The 24,841-nt window shown below is 34.5% G+C and overlaps 1 protein-coding gene across 6 annotated transcripts in view; it reads right to left on the bottom strand.

Annotated features, from left to right (window-relative positions):
- Positions 1–6,056: 6,056 nt before the first annotated feature.
- The window catches only part of SNTG1 (syntrophin gamma 1), an 818,484-nt gene continuing 799,699 nt past the window's right edge, over positions 6,057–24,841 (bottom strand). For 5 of the 6 annotated variants that reach the window (XM_049103928.1, XM_049103927.1, XM_049103930.1 and 2 more), the window contains one exon: positions 6,057–7,365. In XM_049103928.1, coding sequence (XP_048959885.1) covers positions 7,207–7,365 — 159 coding nt within the window. In that variant the 3' untranslated portion in view covers positions 6,057–7,206. The remainder of the gene's footprint in view (positions 7,366–24,841) is intronic. The other variant, XR_007407164.1, reaches the window with a different exon arrangement.

Below are 24,841 nucleotides of genomic sequence, written 5' to 3'. Positions count from 1 at the left end.
AAAAATTCTTTCTAAATAGCTTGTTATAGTATAGATATGTACTACTCAGTTTAAAATTTGACAATTTAAAAAAATGTATTCATATATTCGTAGATATAGGCCACTATTATAGATTACTATTTATAGTTTACTAGCATGTATATATGTGTATATATATATAACATATATATAACTAGAAGATGTTTTTTATAAAATTATAATGCAAGACAAGAAACATCAGACCTAAAAAATTAAAGAGAAAAAGTACAGAGGAATATCAACTCTTGTTTTCTTATTTTGTCAGCTATTTTTATATGATTAGCAGTTCCTTATAAGCAAATTCTCCAACTAATTATTTTCTTAGAAAAATAAGCAATTATGTCAAGATAATCACTAAAATAGCATAATGTATTCACTTTTGTAATGCCATCCACTTTAATTCTGAACAAAACCTTACTTTTGGTTATTGTCTTTCTTAAAATTACTCAACAATAACAGTTTTCATTAAGTACCTCTGTGTTCCAAACATAATGCTAGGTGGTAAATATACAAAGGTAAGCAAAATAGACCTAGTCTCTGCCTTCATAAAAATTAAAGTTTGTTAGGGAAGATAGTAAATTAAACCATAGCAATAAAAGTTGCCAAGTGGTGTAAGTACATGGCAGCAAGAGTTCAGCTTTTCTGATAAAGAGAAGGAAAAAAGCTTCTCATTGGTAAAGGGCATTTAAGCTACCATCTGAAGGACTGTTATGTGTTGAAATGTATTTTCCTCAAAATTAATAGGTTGAAATCCTAACCCCCAGACATCAGAATGTGACTTGATTTGGAAATAAGGTCACTGCAAATTTAGTGAGTTAAGATGAGGTCATACTGGAGTTTGGCGGACCCCTAATCCAATTTGACTGATGTCTATAAAAAAGGACACACACACAAGGAGAATACCACATGAAGACTGCAATTATGCTGTCAAGGAACTATCAGACACTAAGAGAGAATCCTGGAACAGATCTTTCCTTAGTGCCTCCATGGGGTGCATGGTCCTACTGACCCTCTGGATCTCAGATTTCTAGCTTCTAGACCTGTGAGTTAATAGACTTCTGTTGTTTTTGCCACTTAGTTTGTGGTATTTTGTCACAACAGCTGTAACAAACAAATAGAAAAATGATGAGATATTTCAAGTTGAAAGAGTTGGATGAATTAGGAGCTACTGGGCACTGAAAACTAAGAATCTTATTCTGATTACAGTTAAATAAGGATACCACTATTAGAATGGCTAAAACACTGGTAAAGTTGTGAAGCAAGAGGACTTCACATCTACTACTGGTGGGAATGCAAAATTGTATAGTTACTCTGGATGAAATTTTAATAATTTCTTACAAAATTAAACATTTTCTTACCATATGACGTGGGAACTACCCTTTTTGGTATTTACTCAAATAATTTACAAACTTGTGTTCATATAAAAGTAAACTTGGGCACCTGGGTGGCTCAGTTGGGTTGGTTGGGTCAGTTGGGTTGGTTCAAGTTGTGATCTCAGACTCTGTGCCCTTCCTGCTCATTCTCTCTCTCAAATAAGTAAATAAATAAAATGTAAAGAAAAAAGTAAACTCACGGCAACTCTTAAATTTTAAAAAATATTATTGTGTTTTCCTTAAATGGAATCCACATTACAAAAATATGTTTCCTCCATCTCTCCATACTTGCTCATGTAAGACGTAGTCCATGTTATATGTCTAGAAAACTCTAAAGCTGGTTAGAGGTGTCTCTGACAGAAAAAAAAGTGGGATCCAGTGGACAAAGGGCAAAGATAATAATAGAACCTGTGTGGACACAATGAAACGGATCAAGATTGGTATTTTCTTGAAGGAGAACATACCCAAAAGATGTTTTGCAGAGAAGTGATCTCCCAAAAGAGAGGGAATAATCTCAAAAGATTATATACTGTACGATTCAATTTTGAAAAGGGAAAGCTATTGAGATGGAAAACAGATTGACAGTGTACAGGGGTTCGAGTTAGAAGAAGATGTTGTCTACAAAGGGGCAGTGGGGCATTTATTGGTGAGATCGAGCTATGCCGTATTTTCATCTTGGTAGTAGTGCACAATCATATCCATTTATCAAAATGTACAGAGCTGTATTCTGGAAAGTTGATAGTTTTGTAGTTAAACTATAATTAATCTTAAAAATTAAAAAAAGAATATTCTTGAGTTCATGATCCCTTTAAGATGCATACATAATTCTACTCATTGCTAATAGGTAGTTAACTTTTAAAAATCCACATTTTGCTATTATTCTTTATACATTGACACAAAACACAGTTATCTACTAATTTTATATTGTGCTTTTTGAAGGAATATATTTATAGAAGCATTTGAATCCATGAACTTGTATGTCTGTATATCAACTAATTATATTTCTTTTTGTCTCTATATAAAAATGGATATATAAAAATATTTATGTATACACAAAAAATGAAAATGTGTTTATAATAAATGAATTGTGTTTATTTTTGTGGTTTTAAATTTTAATATAATATTTACTTTTTAACATTCTTTTAATTGCTTATTTATGATAGGCATGTACTATTTTTTTCTGCAGAGGTTTTGTTTTTTCAAAGCATGAAAACAGATATAAAAAATGAGAGAGATGTTCATTTAACAAGTGGGATAATTTAGATATCAGAATTGCTTTAATGTGATTCCTGTAATCACTCTCTTTTATGGCACTGTAATTACCTGAAAGACAACTGTGGTCTTCTCAAACAGGCAGATGACGATGCCCTGTGAGACCAGTCCTCTCAATGTAGTTTCAGTTTGCAGTAGACCACTGCGAAAATATCCAAGCTGTCATGTTTTCAAATATGTAAGTCTGGTTGTTTAAGTAATTTGGCAAATAGCATCTTTCTTCCATCTTTAGGGCCTTTAGGGGCCAAATGTCTAATCTTCGTAAATATTGATGAACCAGAGCAGATTACATCCCCAAAGATTTGCACCCCAGGCTGACAGCTCTTATTTGCCCCTTTGTTGCGGTTAAGATCCTCAGAACCATGCTCTAAACACATGTGAAAATTATAAATCAAACCCAAGAAGTAAAAATGCAAATAGTAAAAAGTATTTGTTTTTATTTTCCAATATGCTTCATTAAAAAAGGTAGTTTTATTAGTAGTACATTAATGAACTTAAAGAATGAAGTGACAATTTTGTGTCACAGATATTAATTTACATTTTACAAACATCCACCAAAACAATTAAAAATGAAATAAATATATTTACATTTTATATTTCTGGTATTTTCATTGCATTTTTAATATATATAAAATATATAACATTTATCATATTTTATTTATCTTCAAAAGCAACTTCAAATGTGCAAATAAGTGAATTATGATTTTAAAGTATTAAGGAATAAGAATAAATCATAAATAAGAGTTTTAGAGGTATGAATAAAGCAATTCCTTAAGAAGAGCTCATGAGTACAGCACTATTAAGAGTAGCAAAATGTTTGTTACTAATATTGGAACATATACACTTACCTTAAAAGTTAAGCACAAAGATCATCCTTGTGCTTTTAAAGCTTCTCCACTTGCTGATTTCTAGCAGTAATTCTAAATAATTGTTAGGATTATTACTTTTCCATAATAATAAATCAAGCTTCTCTCAAACCCAGCATTCAATGTAAACAAAGTTTATATAACAAGCTTTGTCATTGTAAATGAGGGAAATGTTGATCTATAAACCAATGCACCTAAAGGAAAATTTCTCTTACACAATTAATATGAACTTGATATTTATTTCCAAGTAATTACTTTTCTTCCAGCTTAACGACAATTTTGTGAGCAAAGACTTTAAAACTCTAAGTTGGTACCTGCCTGAAAAATGAGCAAGGATGATGAGCTGATTATTTTCCCTTTAAAATAGTGTTGGATGGTAAATGGAGGGGTACACATTACACTTACATTATCTTAAAGTATTTTTGAAATAAATATTTGTTGCAGTATAACAAATTAAAAATGCCCCTGCTTTAATATACTTCAGCTTAAATGAATTGTTATTCTTTATCAGGAAAAATACATTATTATAGTAGTTAGCAAATATTTCAAATGATATTTGAACTCCCTTCTCTGACCTAAGTACCTATAATATAATATTCCCTTTGATCTTGCACTATGTACACTATAATGAACCCTTTAATGTGTGTGTGTATATATATATCTATATATATATATACACACACAGGTGTATGTGTATATATATGTGTGTGTGTGTATATATATATATATATATATGTATAATGTGTACACACACACACATACACACATATCCCAAGGCACTGGAGGGGTTAACACATAATTAAGCATTCTGCTATTAAAATGTGCTCTAGTACAAACTAGGATTTCATGAATAAATCTCATGCAGCTAAACATAAATGACATGAGAAATAGAGATTTATCTGAGTGTTTTGTTCATATTTAATCTTTCTCATTCAAATACTCCAAGTTATAACAAATGACAGTGGCTAATCATTCCACTGCAAAGGAAAGTGTTAAATACTATTTGGTAATTGATGAGCATCAGAGTGATATTTTTCTAATAGGTGCTCCACTAATGTTAAGTAGTAATTTAGGCCTGTTAGTTTTTTATCAATCGTATCAAAAATAAACACCATAATATATTACCGTAAATTTTAATTCAAGCTACAATTTACAGCGTAAATTTAAAGTGTATTAAATATATGTATTTTAAATATATTATTCTAATATAATTTGTGGGTAGCATTTTATTATATACATATACACACATATATGTGTGTGTGTGTGTGTGTTGTACAAGGAGATATATATACCCATACATATCTCATTGTGCACCTTTTCCTTCATCATACCCAGCTAGAAGATTTTTATAATATAACAAAAAGGATATTTAATTACTTTTTTGTGTATTTAAAATGGAGCTTTTACAAAATCTGACATTAGTTATTAAAAATGATTATGTAACACTTATATAAGATTTTAAAACTATTTTTTCCATTTAGCTAACTAGCCCATTTCATATTAACTGTAGGCTAGATTATCACACTGCGGACACATAAATGTTGCCCCAATGTGGGGCACCATAATACAGCTGTAGTTCATAGTAGAGATTCCATAATGAAGTAGCTACTACTCCTTCTGATCCTAAGGTACCTGCCTCCCTTTGCTTTTCCCCTGTAGACTCAACAGAGGCTTACTAACGCCTGCTTTTGGTGGACTTCTGACTTTAGAATGACTGTTCTATTTGGTGAATATATGGTAAACAATAATTCCACAGTGTCATCCCAGTTAAGAATATATATTAATTTTATGATCAAGATAAAATATATTAAAAGTATGTCGTGTCCAATTAGCCATAGTTTTTTGAATAAGGTGACCTAGACCCAACTTAACTCTTGCCAGGTACAATTATGAACCTTCACTTTTTTTTTTTTCAATTTAACATGCTTAAAAATTAACCAGACACAACATGAATTCATAATTTATGATGATTATGGAAATAGTTTGACAAATTTTCAAGTATGTTGATCATGTGTCCTTTTGGCAAATAATTTTGTTTCCTTCTCCAGTAACTTTTTTTTCCTACTTAAAAAAGAAAATCAAGCCACTTTATTAGACAGATATTTCATTATCTTCACAAGGAATTGTCCAATGTTTGATTTAAGTTGGAAACGTGGGCAGTCCCAGTGGCCCAGCGGTTTAGCGCCCTCTTCAGCCCAGGGTGTGATCCTGGATACGCGGGATCGAGTCCCACGTCAGGCTTCCAGTATGGAGCCTGCTTCTCTCTCTGCCAATCTCTCTCTCTCTTTGTGTGTGTCTCTCATGAATAAATAAATAAAATCTTAAAAAAAAAAATAAGTTGGAAACGTGTGTTAATAACAACAATAAAGTAATTTTTTTTTCTTTTTTCTTTTTTTTTTTTTAGTAGGCAGCTGGTTGTTTAAAAGCAGATCTCAGTACAGCTGTAGTAAAGGACAGAGAATGTTTTCCACACTAAACAAATGGTTATATAATACCTGGTATCTGAGTCATGTATACATACCTCTGATGCTTTCAAATTCCCAGGCTCTTTTTATTTACTAAGACAAGATAACTAAAATAACCCACATAGGTTGCCATTATAGAATCACTTTTTATGATATGATAAGTTAGAAATTTAAAATTTTATTTTCATATCTCACCTTATTTTCTCATAAAATATTACTAAAATGGGAAAATGTCATTTACCTGAAATAAGTAAAACTTTGAGACTACCCTCTAAGATCATTTCAGTCCATGATTAACTAGTAGAGTTAGGATTACAAATAATTGTTTCTCACATCACATTTTTTATATTATTTTCACTACAAAAGCTTTTGGGGTCACTGAAATTTATGAAACTTTAATTTGATAATAAATTCAATTAAGTAAGTATAAATCTCCTTAAATGAAGGAAAGAATAAGAGGTTCATGAATGTTATCTTTGTGGTTAAATTAACACATTTCAGCATATTTGGTTGACAGTAGCAGCGATAAAATGTTGGTATCAGTGATTAAGGAAAAGTAGTACATTTTACATTGTGACTATCATAGAATTGATATATTTATTCTTTTGAAAATGTTAGGAATAGCTGACAATAAGATAAACAAAATTGGAGTGCCAGTGTCATATCACAGAATGAGAATACAAGGAAAAAATCTGCATCTGCAAATTAAAGTGCTTTCTTCATTGATGAACTTTCTGCATGCTTTTTTCCTTGCTGCCATGTTTTGTTTTGTTTTGTTTTTGCCTTCTTTATATCACTCATAATTCAATGATAGGGCATTAGTTCATGATCTGGCCCAACATGTATTTGTCATACAAAATAATCTAAAATACAGAAATAACCATTTAAGTGGTATTTTTATTTATAGGTAGCTTACAATTTTTATATTATTTACATACTTTGAATCATTCATTCTTTTGTCTTCACTTTCAATGAAATACTAGTACAAATGGGCTGAGTGAGAACAAGCTGTTATGTTCATTTAAAATTATTCACAACTGTCTTCCAAAAGAGAAGCACTTTTGAGATTCCTTATGACCTTGTTTTCTGCTGAAATTTCAAACTGAATTCACTGTTGACTTGGTGATACCATTGTTTTTCCAGGGTCTAAACTTAAGACTATGTTTATTCTGGTTCTATAGTCATGGTAAGTGGCAATGCAAGCTCAGAATGTCAGGTTGTATACTTTGCTCTGCTTGTAGTACTAGAGCTGGCAGCAGTGGAAGCAGCAGTCTGATTGCCTAAATAAAGAGGGTCCAAACAAGCTACTTTGGCAGCAAAGAATGAATGAATGCAGTGAAGAACAGCAAACAGATTTGAGAACTCCAGCTCCTGAAAGAGAAAAAGAAATGCTTCAGATAAAATAAAAGTCAAATTTTCTTTAAAAACTGGTAATAACTAGACAGTTAATAATGAGTTATTTTTTCAAGCTCAATGAACATAATTTAAATCAGTTAATTATATCAAATTACAGAAACTGTAGGCATTTTGTTCAATATGTAAATTTCATATGTATTGCAGATGTACTCAAAACATGGTAGTCTAAGAGCTAGAAATACTAAGCATTCATATTATCATTTCTGTATTGATAAATGCTGGATAGAAAATATTTGGCCAGAATAAAATTTTATTATTGATAAAGTACAAAAAATGGGAGTAGCTTAAGCCTATTTTTAATCTCTTCATACGCATTTCAAATGATAAATTTGGATTGAAATAATTTTAAAAATATTCTTCATTATTATCTAGAATAAGTTACAATTTATCATAAGACACTGAATATGAAATGCTGAAAGCAGGGAGTTATGAATGTTTATAGCACTAGGAGCCAAATGGTTCAGTTCTAAAGTATAATGCATACATTAATTTTAAACGTAATTAATTTTAATTGTATTTTTTAAATTTTTTGTACTTGGTGGTTAAAAAAACCAAGGCCCACTAATTGTTTGGATTTGTTATTATTATTATTTAAATTCAATATGCTAATATATAGTACATCATTAGTTTCAGATATAATTTTGAATAATTCATCATTTGTGTATAACACCAAATGCTCATCCTGTCATGTGCCCTCCTTAATGGCTGTCACCAAGTTACCCTACCCCCTTTCAGCAATCATCGTTTGTTTCCCAGAGTTGACTCTCTCATTATGCTGAGTCAAATAAGTCAATTGGAGAAAGACAATTATATGGTTTCATTCGTATGTGAAATATAAGAAAAAGTGCAAAGGACCATAAGAGAAGGAGAGGAAACCGAATGGATTTTTTTGAAATAGGTTTTCCATTTGGATCCTTAAGGAAATTTGTAGCCCACATTGAAAAAAAAATAGGAAAGATTTTTGTTTTTTTCAAACCACAAATGATTACAGGATATTACTAGTTGTAATATCCTGAGGTGATGCTCAGGAGAGACTTTAAAAGCTGACCTCATCCTTGGTGATGAGGTATGGAAAACCATCAATAGTCCCATAAAATGTTTTAATTCCAAGAGGATTGAGAGAAGACACATACATGTGCTTAATGAAGTCTATATGATAAACATATCACAAAGAGGATAACCAGAGGGTAATAAACCATGTAAATTGCTGACAAAGTTGTTGCTATATCATTCATATTTATAATAAAGCATATAGAATCACACTTGATGTGTACTTAGTAATAGTGTTTGAAATCTGTCATGTGTCACAATGGAAAACAATATAAAATATATATTCAACTGGGACATATTGCAGTATGTGCAATGCACCAGGAAACTAAGTAAAATAATTCACCTTCAGAATATTTTCTCAGATCATGCAATAAAAGTACAATAGAGCACAGCATAAATTCACTCACAGTTCTGTACAGCATAGATAAAATACTTATGCTGTCTCAGTAATCCCCTTCAGAACATCAGTATTTTATAGTTTCCTATAGCAAATGTTGACTTATTCTAGAGAACAGTAAAGATTTAACTATTCTGATTGCCTAAAATATTTCAGTCTAAAAATTATTTTAGTTATTCCATCATAATGTTTTCAGAAACTTCACTTTTGACAACCCACTTCAGTGGCAGTATGATATGTTATTGTCAACTAGCAGTATTTCTCTTGCCTTAGCCCTGAAGGCCCCATTCTCCCTTCATTCTTTGTTCTGCAGGTTTATGTCACCTGCAGATTTCAAATTACTTTTGATATCAACCCATAAGTCCATTTGATCTGAAAAGGGTGGTAAGGTTTTGGAAAATATGGGATGTGTCTATGTACTATTAAAAAAGAAAACTACAAAAAAACTAGCAATTCATTCTTGGTAAAGGGGAAAATATTTGGAATATTGCAAGGAGGCAAAAGTATAAAAAGTTTTTCTCAAAAATAATTCTGCTGGAGGGAGGGGCAAGTTGGTGGAAGAGTAGGATCCCCAAATCACCTGTCCCCACCTAATCACCTAGATAACCTTCAAATCATCCTGAAAATCTACGAATTCAGCCTGAGATTTAAAGAGAGACCAGCTGGAATGCTACAGTGAGAAGAATCCGCACTTCTATCAAGGTAGGAAGACGGGGGGGTGGGGCGGAGAAATAAAGGAAAAGGCTTCCAAGGGGGAGTGGGCCCGCGAGGAGCCAGGCTGAGGCCGGGGCGAGTGTCCCCAGGACAGGAGAGCCCCGTCCCGGAGGAGCAGGAGCTGCACCGACCTTCCCGGGCGGAGAGGGGCTCGTGGGGAGGTGGAGCAGGACCCAGGAGGGCGGGGATGCCCTCGGGCTCCCGGGGACACTAACAGACACCTGCGCCCCGGGAGAGTGCGCCGAGCTCCCTAAGGGCTGCAGCGCGCACGGCGGACCCGGAGCAGCTCGGGGGGCTCGGGGGCGGCTCTGCGGAGGGGGCTGCGGGGCGGGAGCAGCTCGGGGGTCTCGGGGGCGGCTCCGCGGAGGGGGCTGCGGGGCGGGAGCAGCTCGGGGGGCTCGGGGGCGGCTCCGCGGAGGGGGCTGCGGGGCGGGAGCGCGAATCCACCAGCGCAGGCTCCAGAGCACAGGGCGCCAGGACACAGCCCAGGATCCCGCCTCCCCCGGGACAGGCAGAGGCCGGGAGGGCCCAGGACAGCGAGGACACTCCTGCCCCGAGCTGAGCAGATCAGCGGCCCGGCCCCGGAGCCTCCAGGCCCTGCAGACAGAGAGCTCCGTGGTGATTGCGGGGGCTGACTCCAGGGCTGCAGAGCTGGCCCCGCCACTGCGGTTGTTCCTCCTGGGGCCTCACGGGGTGAACAACCCCCACTGAGCCCTGCACCAGGCACTGGGCAGAGCAGCTCCCCCAAGTGCTCACCAGGCACTGGGCAGAGCAGCTCCCCCAAGTGCTAACACCTGAATATCAGCACAAAAGGCCCCTCCCCCAGAAGACCAGCTAGACGGACAAGTTCCAGGGGAAGTCAAGTACTTAAAGTATACAGAATCAGAAGATACTACCCCACCCATTTTTTTGTTTTGTTTTGTTTTTCTGTTTGCTTCCCCTACCCCCTTTTTTCCCTTTCTTTCTTTTTCTTTCTCTTTCTCTTCTCTTCTCTTTTTTCTTTTTCTCTTTTCTTTCCTCTCTCCTCTCTTTTTCTCCCTTTCCCAATACAACTTGTTTTTGGCCACTCTGCACTGAGCAAAATGACTAGAAGGAAAACCTCACCTCAAAAGAAAGAATCAGAAACAGTCCTCTCTCCCACAGAGTTACAAAATCTGGATTATAATTCAATGTCAGAAAGCCAATTCAGAAGCACTATCATAAAGCTACTGGTGACTCTAGAAAAAAGCATAAAGGACTCAAGAGACTTCATGACTGCAGAATTTAGATCCAAGCGGGCAGAAATTAAAAATCACTTGAATGAGATGCAATCCAAACTAGAAGTCCTAACGACGAGGGTCAACAAGGTGGAAAAACGAGTGAATGACATAGAAGACAAGTTGATGGCAAAGAGGGAAAATGAAGAAAAAAGAGACAAGCAATTAAAAGATCATGAGGATGGATTAAGGGAAATAAACGACAGCCTGAGGAAGAAAAATCTATGTTTAACTGGGGTTCCCGAGGGCGCCGAAAGGGACAGAGGGCCAGAATATGTATTTGAACAAATCATAGGTGAAAACTCTCCTAATCTGGGAAGGCAAACAGGCATTCAGATCCAGGAAATAGAGAGATCCCCCCCTAAAATCAATAAAAACTGTTCAACACCTGGACATTTAATAGTTAAGCTTGCAAATTCCAAAGATAAAGAGATGATCCTTAAAGCAGCAAGAGATCAGAAATCCCTGACTTTTATGGGGAGGAGGATTAGGGTAACAGCAGACCTCTCCACAGAGACCTGGCAGGCCAGAAAGGGCTGGCAGGATATATTCAGGGTCCTAAATGAGAAGAACATGCAACCAAGAATACTTTATCCAGCAAGGCTCTCATTCAGAATGGAAGGAGAGATAAAGAGCTTCCAAGACAGGCAGTAACTGAAAAAATATGTGACCTCCAAACAGCTCTGCAAGAAATTTTAGAGGGACTCTTAAAATTGCCTTTTAAGAAGAAGTCCAGTGGAACAATCCACAAAAACAAGGACTGAATAGATATGATGATGACACTAAACTCCTATCTTTCAATAGTAACTCTGAATAGTAATAGTGAACGGGCTTAATGACCCCATCAAAAGGCGCAAGGTTTCAGACTGGGTAAAAAAAAACAAACAAACATCTATTTGCTGTCTACAAGAGACTCATTTTAGACAGAAGGACACCTACAGCCTGAAAATAAAAGGTTGGAGAACAATTTACCATTCGAATGGTCCTCAAAAGAAAGCAGGGGTAGCCATCCTTATATCAGATAAACTAAAATTTACCCCGAAGACTGTAGTGAGAGATTAAGAGGGACACTATCTCATACTTAAAGGATCTATCCAACAAGAGGACTTAACAATCCTCAATATATATGCTCCGAATGTGGGAGCTGCCAAATATATAAATCAATTAATAACCAAAGTGAAGACATACTTAGATAATAATACACTTATACTTGGTGAATTCAATCTAGCTCTTTCTACCCTCGATAGGTCTTCCAAGCACAACATCTCCAAAGAAACGAGAGCTTTAAATGATACACTGGACCAGATGGATTTCATAGATATCTACAGAACTTTACATCCAACCTCAACTGAATACACATTCTTCTCAAGTGCACATGGAACTTTCTCCAGAATAGACCACATACTGGGTCACAAATCACGTCTTAACTGATATGAAAAGATTAGGATCGTCCCCTGCATATTCTCAGATAATAATGCCTTGAAATTAGAACTAAATCACAACAAGAAGTTTCAAAGGACCTCAAACACGTGGAGGTTAAGGACCATCCTGCTAAAAGATAAAAGGGTCAACCAGGAAATTAAGGAAGAATTAAAAAGATTCATGGAAACTAATGAGAATAAAGATACAACCGTTCAAAATCTTTGGGATGCAGCAAAAGCAGTCCTAAGGGGGAAATACATCGCAATACAAGCATCCATTCAAAAACTGGAAAGTACTCAAATACAAAAGCTAACCTTACACATAAAGGAGCTAGAGAAAAAACAGCAGATAGATCCTACACCCAGCAGAAGAAGAGAGTTAATAAAGATTCTAGCAGAACTCAACGAAATCGAGACCAGAAGAACTATGGAACAGATCAACAAAACCAGGAGTTGGTTCTTTGAAAGAATTAATAAGATAGATAAGTCATTAGCCAGCCTTATTAAAAGGAAGAGAGAGAAGACTCAAATTAATAAAATCATGAATGAGAAAGGAGAGATCACTACCAACACCAAGGAAATACAAACGATTTTAAAAACATATTATGAACAGCTATACGCCAATAAATTAGGCAATCTAGAAGAAATGGACGCATTCCTGGAAAGCCACAAACATCCAAAACTGGAACAGGAAGAAATAGAAAACCTGAACAGGCCAATAACCAGGGAGGAAATTGAAGCAGTCATCAAAAACTCCCAAGACACAAAAGTCCAGGGCCAGATGGCTTCCCAGGGGAATTCTATCAAACGTTTAAAGAAGAAACCATACCTATTCTACTAAAGCTGTTTGGAAAGATAGAAAGAGATGGAGTACTTCCAAACTCGTTCTATGAGGCCAGCATCACCTTAATTCCAAAACCAGACAAAGACCCCACCAAAAAGGAGAATTACAGACCAATATCCCTGATGAACATGGATGCAAGAATTCTCAACAAGATACTAGCCAATAGGATCCAACAGCACATTAAGAAAATTATTAACCATGACCAAGTAGGATTTATCCCCAGGACACAAGGCTGGTTCAACACTCGTAAAACAATCAATGTGATTCATCATATCAGCAAGAGAAAAACGAAGAACCATATGATCCTCTCATTAGATGCAGAGAAAGCATTTGACAAAATACAGCATCCATTCCTGATCAGAACTCTTCAGAGTGTAGGGATAGAGGGAACTTTCCTCGACATCTTAAAAGCCATCTACGAAAAGCCCACAGCAAATATCATTCTCAATGGAAAGCACTGGGAGCCTTTCCCCTAAGATCAGGAACACGACAGGGATGTCCACTCTCACCACTGCTATTCAACATAGTACTGGAAGTCCTAGGCTTAGCAATCAGACAACAAAAAAGACATTAAAGGCATTCAAATTGGCAAAGAAGAAGTCAAACTCTCCCTCTTCGCCAATGACATGATACTCTATATAGAAAACCCAAAAGCCTACAGCCCAAAATTGCTGGAACTCATACAGCAATTTGGCAGCATGGCAGGATACAAAATCAATGCCCAGAAATCAGTGGCATTTCTATACACTAACAATGAGACTGAAGAAAGAGAAATTAAGGAGTCAATCCCATTTACAATTGCACCCAAAAGCATAAGATACTTAGGAATAAACCTAACCAAAGAGGGAAAGGATCTATACCCTAAAAACTATAGAACACTTCTGAAAGAAATTGAGGAAGACACAAAGAGATGGAAACATATTCCATGCTCATGGATTGGCAGAATTAATATTGTGAAAATGTCAATGTTACCCAGGGCAATTTACACGTTTAATGCAATCCCTATCAAAATACCATGCACTTTCTTCAGAGAGTTAGAACAAATTATTTTAAGATTTGTGTGGAATCAGAAAAGATCCCGTATAGCCAGGGGAATTTTAAAAAAGAAAACCATATCTGGGGGCATCACAATGCCAGATTTCAGGTTGTACTACAAAGCCGTCGTCATCAAGATAGTGTGGTACTGGCACAAAAACAGACACATAGATCAATGGAACAGAATAGAGAACCCAGAAGTGGACCCTGAACTTTATGGTCAACTAATATTCAATAAAGGAGGAAAGACTATCCACTGGAAGAAAGACAGTCTCTTCATAAATGGCACTGGGAAAATTGGACATCCACATGCAGAAGAATGAAACTAGACCACTCTCTTGCACCAGATACAAAGATAAACTTAAAATGGATGAAAGATCTAAATGTGAGACAAGATTCCATCAAAATCCTAGAGGAGAGCACAGGCAACACCCTTTTTGAACTCAGCCCTAGTAACTTCTTGCAAGATACATCCACAATGGCAAAAGAAACAAAAGCAAAAATGAACTATTGGGACTTCATCAAGATAAGAAGCTTTTGCACAGCAAGGGATCCAGTCAAGAAAAGTAAAAGACAACCTACAGAATGGGAGAAGATATTTGCAAATGACGTATCAGATAAAGGGCTAGTTTCTAAGATCTATAAAGAACTTATTAAACTCAACACCAAAGAAACAAACAATCCAGTCATGAAATGGGCAAATGACATGAACAGAAATCTCACAGAGGAAGACATAGACATGGCCAACATGCACATGAGAAAATTCTCCGCATCACTTGCCATCAGGGAAATACAAATCAAACCACCATGAGATACCACCTCACACCAGTGAGAATGGGGAACATTAACAAGGCAGGAAACCACAAATGTTGGAGAGGATGTGGAGAAAAGGGAACCCTCTTACACTGTTGGTGGGAATGTGAACTGGTGCAGCCACTCTGGAAAACTGTGTGGAGGTTCCTCAAAGAGTTAAAAATAGACCTGCCCTACAACCCAGCAATTGCACTGTTGGGGATTTACCCCAAAGATACAGATGCAATGAAACGCCAGGACACCTGCACCCCGATGTTTCTAGCAACAATGTCCACAATAGCCAAACTGTGGAAGGAGCCTCGGTGTCCATCGAAGATGAATGGATAAAGAAGATGTGGTTTGTGTATACAATGGAATATTACTCAGCCATTAGAAATGACAAATACCCACCATTTGCTTCCACGTGGATGGAACTGGAGGGTATTATGCTGAGTGAAATAAGTCAATTGGAGAAGGACAAACATTATATGGTCTCATTCATTTGGGGAATATAAATAATAGTGAAAGGGAATAGAAGGGAAGGGAGAAGAAATGGGTAGGAAATATCAGAAAGGGGACAGAACATGAAGACTCCTAACTCTGGGAAACGAACTAGGGGTGCTGGAAGGGGAGGAGGGCGGGGGGTGGAGGTGAATGGGAGACGGGCACTGAGGGGGGCACTTGACGGGATGAGCACTGGGTGTTATTCTGTATGTTGGCAAATTGAACACCAATAAAAATAAATTTATTATTAAAAAAAATAATTCTGCTACATTTTTATCAATTTGGAGATTATACCTTAATTATCAAAATAGGTATCAACTTACATAGAATTTTTTAGAAAGATTATATTTTCAATTTTTCATACCTTATAAATTATATAGATTGGCACTGTAAAATTTTTAAACTTTTTTTTCAGGGTAGTTAGTGGTAGACAGGAAATAATAGGTAAGAAAGAAAGGAGGCAGAGATGTCTTCAAGTTTGCTTCTTGACTCCAATGTCAACTCATCTTTCCTGTCTCAACGGTCATTTTTGGCAGCTATATCCCTTCTTGGAGTTTCAATTATCAAATATATATACGTGATATAAAAATGAATAATATATATTATTATATCATATATATGTAACATATATATGAGGAATATGTATTACTCATTTTAATATATCACATATATATTACATTTTAAAATATGTTTCCTAGACCTCCATGTCCATCTATCTGCTGAGCATCCACAATGACATCCATCAAATTATTTGCCATCTCCTTGTAATAAAGCTCTTCTCAACCCTATAAATCTAACTAAATATAAATTCTCTTCAAAATGTAATCAATTCATTCATTCATTCATTCATTCATTCATTCATTCATTCAATGAATACTTGTTGAGTGCTTAATATGCATTTAGTCTTATTCTGACCAGAAAGACATAAGTGGTGAGCAAAACAGAAAAAAAAAAAAAAAAAAAAAAAAAGAAAAAAAGTCCTCATAGGACTTCAAATCTAGTGGCAAAAGACAAAATATAAGGGTATAAATAAATTAAATATTGTTGAATATATTTGTAAGTACAGTCAAGAAAATAAAACAGAGAAGAGAGAAAAGAGTGTAGAAGGGACTGCAAGATGAGAAAATCTTCATTGGCATGTGTACAAAATCTGAAATGGACAAAGGAATAAATAATTTGAATTTCCTAAAAAAAAAAATCCAGGCAGATGTGTAATTTCAAAGGCCCTGCCTGACATAAAGACATTCTAGGAGAGTTTGAGTTAAAGCAAGGGGTTATTGTGGGTGGATTAGAAATAATTAAGGAGTAATTAATAGGAAATGAAGTCAAAGAAGTAACACAGGTCAGAATTTGGAGTCCCATTGGACTATTCAGTGAGTTTTACTCTGAGTGACATGGAAAACCACAGGAGGTTTTTGAGCAGAGAAGTGACAAGAATTGACATAAGACTTAAAATTATAATTCAGAGGGATCCCTGGGTGGCGCAGTGGTTTGGCACCTGCCTTTGGCCCAGGGTGTGATCCTAGAGACCCAGGATCGAATCCCATGTCGGGCTCCCAGTGCATGGAGCCTGCTTCTCCCTCTGCCTATGTCTCTGCCTCTCTCTCTCTCTCTCTCTCAATCTCTGTGACTATCATAAATAAATAAAAAAAATTTAAAAAAATTATAATTCAGAGAAATCATAATTCTGAGCTTTTTGGAAATAAGATTTAAAGAAGGAGAGAAGTTATAATGTTTTCAATAAGGAAAGGTGTGGAATTTGAAAGTAAAGTTGATTCAAGGATGATTGCAAAATATTTGATAGAGGAGAGTGTGAGGAGAGAGTTGTCATTTACTAAAATGGAGGAATTATGAAAAAAGCAGGTTTGACATGAAATACCAAAATACCATTTTGGTTTAGAAATGTTACATTTGAGAGCCTATCAGAATTACAAGAATAAGTATATCCTTATTATATATTATAAGTATATATTAGTATACTAAGTATATATTAGTATATATTAGTGCAGACTTAAGGGAATATATATTCCTAAGTATATATTAGTGCAGACTTAAGGGAAAAATCAAAGTTGGGCATAAAATTTAGGATGCACTGGTATATGGATAAAATAAAGAATAAATCTGTGGTCTAACTGACAAGATTAATGTGTGGAGGGTATGTAGAAAAAAAGGATTAAGGACTAATTCTGGGGATCCTACAGTATAAAATATAGGAAAGATAGGGAAGAACCAGCAAAGAAAACAGAACAGTAGTTGCCAGAGAAGAGAGAGAGACAAAACAGAGAGTCTGGTAAAATGAGAACTGGAAATTGGCTTTGGATTTAGCAATATGGAGGTCATTTTTATCCTTGACAAAAACGTTTTATTGAGAAGTGGATGCGAAGAACTCATAAGAATCAGTTCATGAGTGATTGAGTGAAAAAAAAATAGAGCAAGTATAGATAACAACTCTTTGGAGAAGTCTGTTTTTCTTTCTTGAATGAGCAGAGAAATGAATCAGTAGGTGAGATTAATAATGTTTATCTAATAATTAAGAAGTTAGGACGCACCTAAATATATAAAGCAAATATTAAAATATCTAAAGGGAGAAATAGCAATATAATGAAAGTAGCGGGCTTTAGTACCTCAGTTACATCAATGTTTAGATCATCCAGACAAGATCAACAAGAAAACATCATCCTTAAACACCATGTTAGACCAGATGGGCTTGAGACTACAAATATATGCATATTCATGTTTGCAGATAAAAGGATATTTTATAAGAAAAATCCTAGACACTACCAAAATATATTAGAACTAATAGGCAAATTCTATAAAATCGCAGGATACAAAATCAATATACATAAATCTGCTATGTTTCTATACACGTTAGTAGTTCATTATTAGATGAACTATCACAAAGGGAATTTAAGAAAATAATTTCATTTACATTTGACTCAAAAATAATAAAATACCTAGGAATACATGTGACCAATGACCTGTACATTAGACACCAAAAAGCACCAATGGAAAGAAATTAAAGACACAAATACATGGAAAGATATTCTATGCTCATGAATTAGAAGAATTAATACTGACAAAATGTCCATGGGGCACCTGGATGGCTCAGTGGGTTAAGTGTCTGCCTTCAGCTTAGGGTCCTGGGATTAAGCCCTGCATCAGGCTCCCTCCTCAGCAGGGAGTCTGTTTCTCCCTCTCCCTCTGTTCGTCCCTTCACTTGTGTTTACTCTTGTGTGTGCTCTTTCTCTCGAAGTAAATAAGATATTTAAAAAAATGTGTCCATGCTTCCCAAAGCAATATTGTTATCCCTATCAAAGATCCAATAGTTTTTTTGATAAAAATGAAACAAACAATCCTAAAATTTGTATGGAACCACAAAAAATCCCAAATAGACAAAACAATTTTGAGAAAGAACAAAACTAAAGGTATCACACTCTCTGATTTCAAACTCTATTACAAAGATGTAGTAATCAAATATGAACACTTGTGTATTGTTGGTACAGATGTAAATTGTTTCAGACACTATGGAAAACAGTATGAAGCATCCTCAAAAATTAAAAAAATAGGACTTCCATATGATTCAGCATTTCTACTTCTGGGTATTGAAGCCAAGAAAACAAAAACATTAATTCAAAATGATACATGCACCTCCACATTCAATGCAGCATTATTTATAATAGCCACGATGTAGAAGCAGCATTAGTGTCCATTGATGAATGAATGAATAAAGGAATGTGACACACACACACACACACACACACACATATACACACGGAAATATTATTCAGCCATGAAAAAGAATGAAATTTTTCCATTTGTGACAACACTGATGGACACTGAAGGCAGTATGCTTAAGTGAAATAAGTTAGACAAAGAATATGGAATAATAAAAACAAGCAAGCTCATAGATAGAGAGACTAGATTTGTGGTTGCCAGAGACAGGGACAAAATAGAGGAAAGTCATCAAAAGTTATATACACTTCCAGGTATAAAATAAATAAGTCATGGGGATTTATGTACAATATAGTGACTATAGTTAATACTGTCTTGCATATTTGAAAGTTGCTAATGGAGCAATTCTTAAAAATTCACATCATGAGAAAAAAACCTGTAACTATGCATAGTGACAGATGTTACCTAGATTTATTCTGGTGGTCATTTCACAGCATATACAAATAGCAAATCATTATGTTATACATCTGAAATATAATGCCAATTATACCTCAATTTTTTTTAAAAAAACCCATTTTACTGACTTCATAACTTCATAAAAATTAACAGAATTTTAATTCTGTTATTATATATATTATATATATATTTTATTATATATATTTATTTATATATATTTTTTAAACTATGTAAAGTAAAATTGTCAACTGTCCTTGCTTGTACACTTGCTCTGTTTCTTCTGCAACAATGTCTAGCAAACTCAATATGGCTGAGATACAGAAATTTGGTAAGTCAAAACTGAAGGCAGATAGACAAAAAATATCTGTCATCTGTTTCAGGACTTAACTATGTCACTCCAGTGCCATGTGGCCTCTATCACTTATCATTAGAAATCATCTGTTATCCTTATGAGTGATCCCAAGTACTGCTGGAATCATTCTCTTGCTGCTTTCAAGATTCTCTATTTAGGCTTTTAAAAGTTCAATTACAAAGTTTCTTTCTCCTTGGGCTTATCATACTTAGAAGTTTACCAAACTTCTGGAATTTGGAGGTTAATGTTTTTCATATTTGAGAAGTTTTCAGTTGTTTTATTTCTTCAAATAATCATTATGCCCTTTTTTCCCCTGCTTTCCTTGGATTCCCATTATGTACATGATTGATGCTGTCATACATGTAACTTTCTGAGGATCTGTTCATTTTTACTCATTTGTTCATTTTCCGTTCCCTAGACAGGATAATCTCAATTGACCTAATGAGATTGACATGTATTGAACTCATTCTCTGTTCAAAAGCTCAAATCTTTTGTTTAATATCTCCAGGGAATATTTTACTTGTTATTCCACTTTTATACTATAAAATTTGATTTGATTCTCTTTATTATCTCTATATCTTTATTAACATTCTCCATTTCATGAGACATGTCATACTTTTAATTCTTTGAGCATGGCTTCTGTTAGCCCTTTGAACATAAACATGGTAGACAATTCAAAGGTTTTGTCTATTTAGTCCAATAGCTGGATTTCCTCAGGGAAAGTTCCTACTGGCAATCATTTTCTTATGTAAGTACCACAATTTCCTTATTCTTTAAATGTCTCATACTTTTTGTTTAAAACTGGACATTTCAAATAACATACTTTGGAAATAAGATTCTCATCCCTCCCTAGGACTTGTTGCTATTGATAAAGTTTGTTACTATTCCTCCTCCTTCCTTTCTGTTTTTCAGTAACATTCCTGGAATAATTCGTAATTCTGTAAAGACTGTATTTCCCATCACTGTTGCTAGTAAAGTCTCTTAGTGGTCACCAGTCTTACAAAGGTCTGACAAAGAGCTGAGACATTAGGTCCTACACACAGTCCTGCCTATCAATATATAATTCTAGGTTCTCAGGAAGATATTGGAGTTTTCTGGGGATGGGGCTTTTTGAGGAGCTCCAAACCCATTCTATACTCTCCAGTGGCTTCTGGGCTGCTGTTTTTCACAACTGTCATGTCTTCTAAGGCTGTTTGTTTTATGTTTGTTTTGTCTGTAATGAATACTCTAGTTATTGCAAACATATGGTTACTTTCAAATTCTGAAAAAGTAAATTCTGATAATTTTGACTGCTTTTTCATTGTTTTTTCAGAGAAGTGCCATTTTAGAATCCCTTATTTTGCCAACCTGGAAGTCCCACCCACATTTACATTTGATTTTATAAGATTCCTTTAGGCACAGTGATTTGCAAATTTTATGTGGTTTGGATTATTGATTTATTATTTATCTTGGTTTCCTGTCTTCTGTTACAAGGCTTGGTGAATAAAAATAAAAACTCATTTAATTGTCAATCCATATTAATCTGTTTACTTTCAAAGGCTTACATACTTCTAGGATCTTGATGTAATAGTGTCTTACTTAATATCTTGTGTCATTTTTTATGTTAAAAAAATAAGATACTGACATATGTTAATATCCTATTTATACCTTTTCTCTAATATTAAGTTATTTAGTGAATGGCAGTATACCAAACAGTGTCTTGATACCCAGAACCATAAATTTGAAAAAGATGAACTGATGCACTTAAGAAACTCAAATGAGACAATTTAACCAGTTGATCCTAATGCAAATGTAAAAGACTCTAAATAAAATATGTAATTATTCTGAACAATTCTATGGTACCTCTTTTCATAATAAAATAATTAATTTTTCAGGTCAAAATTTGATTTTTCCCATTTTCAAATGCTTTCATGATTATTGTAATTTTTGCAGCTATTTCTATATTATAAGAAGATAAAGTACCTGGTTATTATACTCTATTTTAAGTTACTTTACCTCCTTGGAAAATGCTCTCAACTGTATATTCTTAAAATTTTGATTTTCAAAATGTGTTTACTTACATCAATAAAATAAAAATGTAATTACATTTCTTCTGTAATGGTGACCTTTGGCAAAAAGGAAAAAAAAAATATATCATATCATAGACATTTCCCCTCAACAATTACTTATTTTAGAGGCAGTTAATATGTTTGTTTTACCTTAAAAATGTCAATTAAAATTTATAGTTTAGCAAGTTAAAAAATGTTTTGGACTCCTAATACACATGAGCAAATGAAATTCAATATCCCTACAGAGAAAATAGAGGACTTGAAAAATAAATTATGTATAAAAAAACATCTCAGTGAGAAATAAAAATAGTTCAGAATCTTCAGTGATTCCCAGTTCAGAAGTTCTTTTAAAAGTAGGAGCATATGCTGCCTAGATATCTTCTTTATCGCATATTTCTTTTCCTAATCCAATTAATAGTTTGAAATAACATGTTTGATAAAACAATGGGTAATGTCAGTTCAGAAGTTCTTTTAAAAGTAGAAGCATATACTGCCCAGATATCTTCTTTATCACATATTTCTCTTCCTAATCCAATCAATAGTTTGAAATAACATGTCTGATAAAACAAAGGGTAACGTAAATTATATACACACGCACATAAAACCTACTTCAATACCCCCCTCCCCGCAATTTGCTTACTGATGCTTCAGTTTATTTTACAGTATGAAACACTACAAAACATGAATAGATGCAGGACCTGCACTAATAAATAGGTGTCCCTGCTCTATCCTCATTTTTTCTTTAGTCCATCCTCTAAACAGCTGATGCTGTCAACAATTTACAGCGAAAGGAAGAGGATCTTAGAATTTTATAAAATCTTTGACTCCAGATGCCTAAAAATGTCATAAATTGTGAAAAGCAGGATGGAAAGATGATACTTCATTTCCAATACAGAGGAAATCCTTCATCCCAAATACCTACCCAGGTTTGTGAATATTAAACTTCCTCATCTATGAAACCTCAGTGCTAAATATGGATTCGCATAAATTGCCAGTCATTCTCCAAAAGACAAACTAACACATCATTAATTCTTTAGTAGGCATCTTTGACAATGAGCATACAGAATGTTCCATCTATTGTGTCTTATATTCAATCCTTACCATCAAAACCACAGAACATGTTGTTCCTAGAGCACTCTGTTAAGGCAGGAATTTTATCCACAATTTATAATGAGGAAATGAAGATATATAGAGATTAGCTGAAAGTGGCATTACTGGAAGTCAATCTTTGATTTCTTATTTAAGTTCTACTGTACCTAATATTTGTGAAAAAATATCTCATGGTAGCATAGAGTCTCTGAGACTATGGAGATTGGGAGCAGGAAATGGTTTCAGGGAAAAAAAAAAGACTTCAATGACCAAATCAATGTAAATATGTTTCTATACTCTGCACTGTTCCACTAAATAGAAAAGCAATTGCTTTTTTTCCTTTTCTTACTGTACTGTGCATAAAAACTTTACTTTGGCTTCCAGATCTCAAATTAAGTAACTTGGGATTAATATGCTGTATACTTAGGAAATAGCTAGGAAAAATTTTAAGTGTTTCTTTTTGAAATAATTGTTATGAATTTCAATGAATAAATCTTCATTAATGTTTTTTTGAAGACAACCTGTTTTGAAGTCAGAAGATTGTCTGGCTATATTATATCAAATTACAATTTTAAAATTACATGTACATAAATATAAAAACAAGATATTAGAAGTGGTAAAAAAAAATATATATATGGTTAGAAAATTCAGTAGGAATGACTATAAGAATATGTTAGTAATCCTTGATATATTAGTGTGTATAACATCAGATGTAAGCCACCTTTTTAAAGTTCCTAATAGTAATAAAATGAGATTTTTGGTAAACTGTCAAATAGCTGCAATACTTGCTCCTGACTTCAACTGGGAGCCATTCCCTTGTTCTACTAGGAAACTTCTGAGAAGTTTAATGATGATTTGGAAAACAGATGGCAAATTTATTAAGCTTCTGAGTAATGAAGTGAGAATTTATGAGTTTCTCTTTTCAGAGAAAAAAAAAGTATAATGGGCTTTTGCATTATGACATTGTTCTCAGGTAGCCACAAACAATAACAGAACAAAAAACAAAAACAAAAAACAAAGTAAATTCCCCAACTCCCAGGTAAATCCACATGACTTTTTTCAGTATCTCTGAGACCTTTTCACAACCAAAAACTTAAATACTATGTAGAACTTTTAATTCTGTCATACATATGGTAACTCAATCATGTCCTCCTAACAAACAATATTACTTATTTAATAAGCACTGGTAGTAATGCATTTGCCTTGAAACTGGGAATATACAATATAATATTAAGTTAAAGCACATTTTATTGCTTTATTATTTATTGTATATGACAAGATATGAGTCTACTGTCTAAACCATTTAATCACTTTATAAACCATTTTCAAAAGAAAAGACACACTTAAACAGCTTCCATATTTAACCATTTGTTTTCTGTCCCGTACTTTAAATGCTGGGTGACTTTTTTTATTTCTTTGTAGTTTTATTGGGATATCTTTGGTATATAAAATTGTATGCTTTTAGGTATATATTGTGAAAAGAGTGTCAAAATCAAGCTAATTAACATATCACTTCTACATAGCTACCATTGTGTTGGGGGGGAAGAGGAGAAATTTAAGTATACAATATAGTGTTGTTGACTATTATCAATCACTTTATGTATTAGACCTATTTTCACATCATACAACTGAAATTTTATACTCTTTGACCAACACCTCATTTCCCTGACCCTAAGCCTCTGACAATCATCATTCTATTTCTGCCTCAGGGTTGACTATTGTAGATGCCACGTGTATTATTTTGTGTGTGTGTGTGTGTCTTGCTTATTTTACTTAGCATAATGTATGTGGGTATAGTATT

The sequence above is a fragment of the Canis lupus genome, chromosome 29, assembly GCF_003254725.2.
Source record: "Canis lupus dingo isolate Sandy chromosome 29, ASM325472v2, whole genome shotgun sequence".
Lineage (NCBI taxonomy): Eukaryota > Metazoa > Chordata > Mammalia > Carnivora > Canidae > Canis > Canis lupus.
The sequence above is the reverse complement of the archived record's forward strand: the minus strand, read 5'-3'. Positions and strand labels throughout refer to the sequence as shown.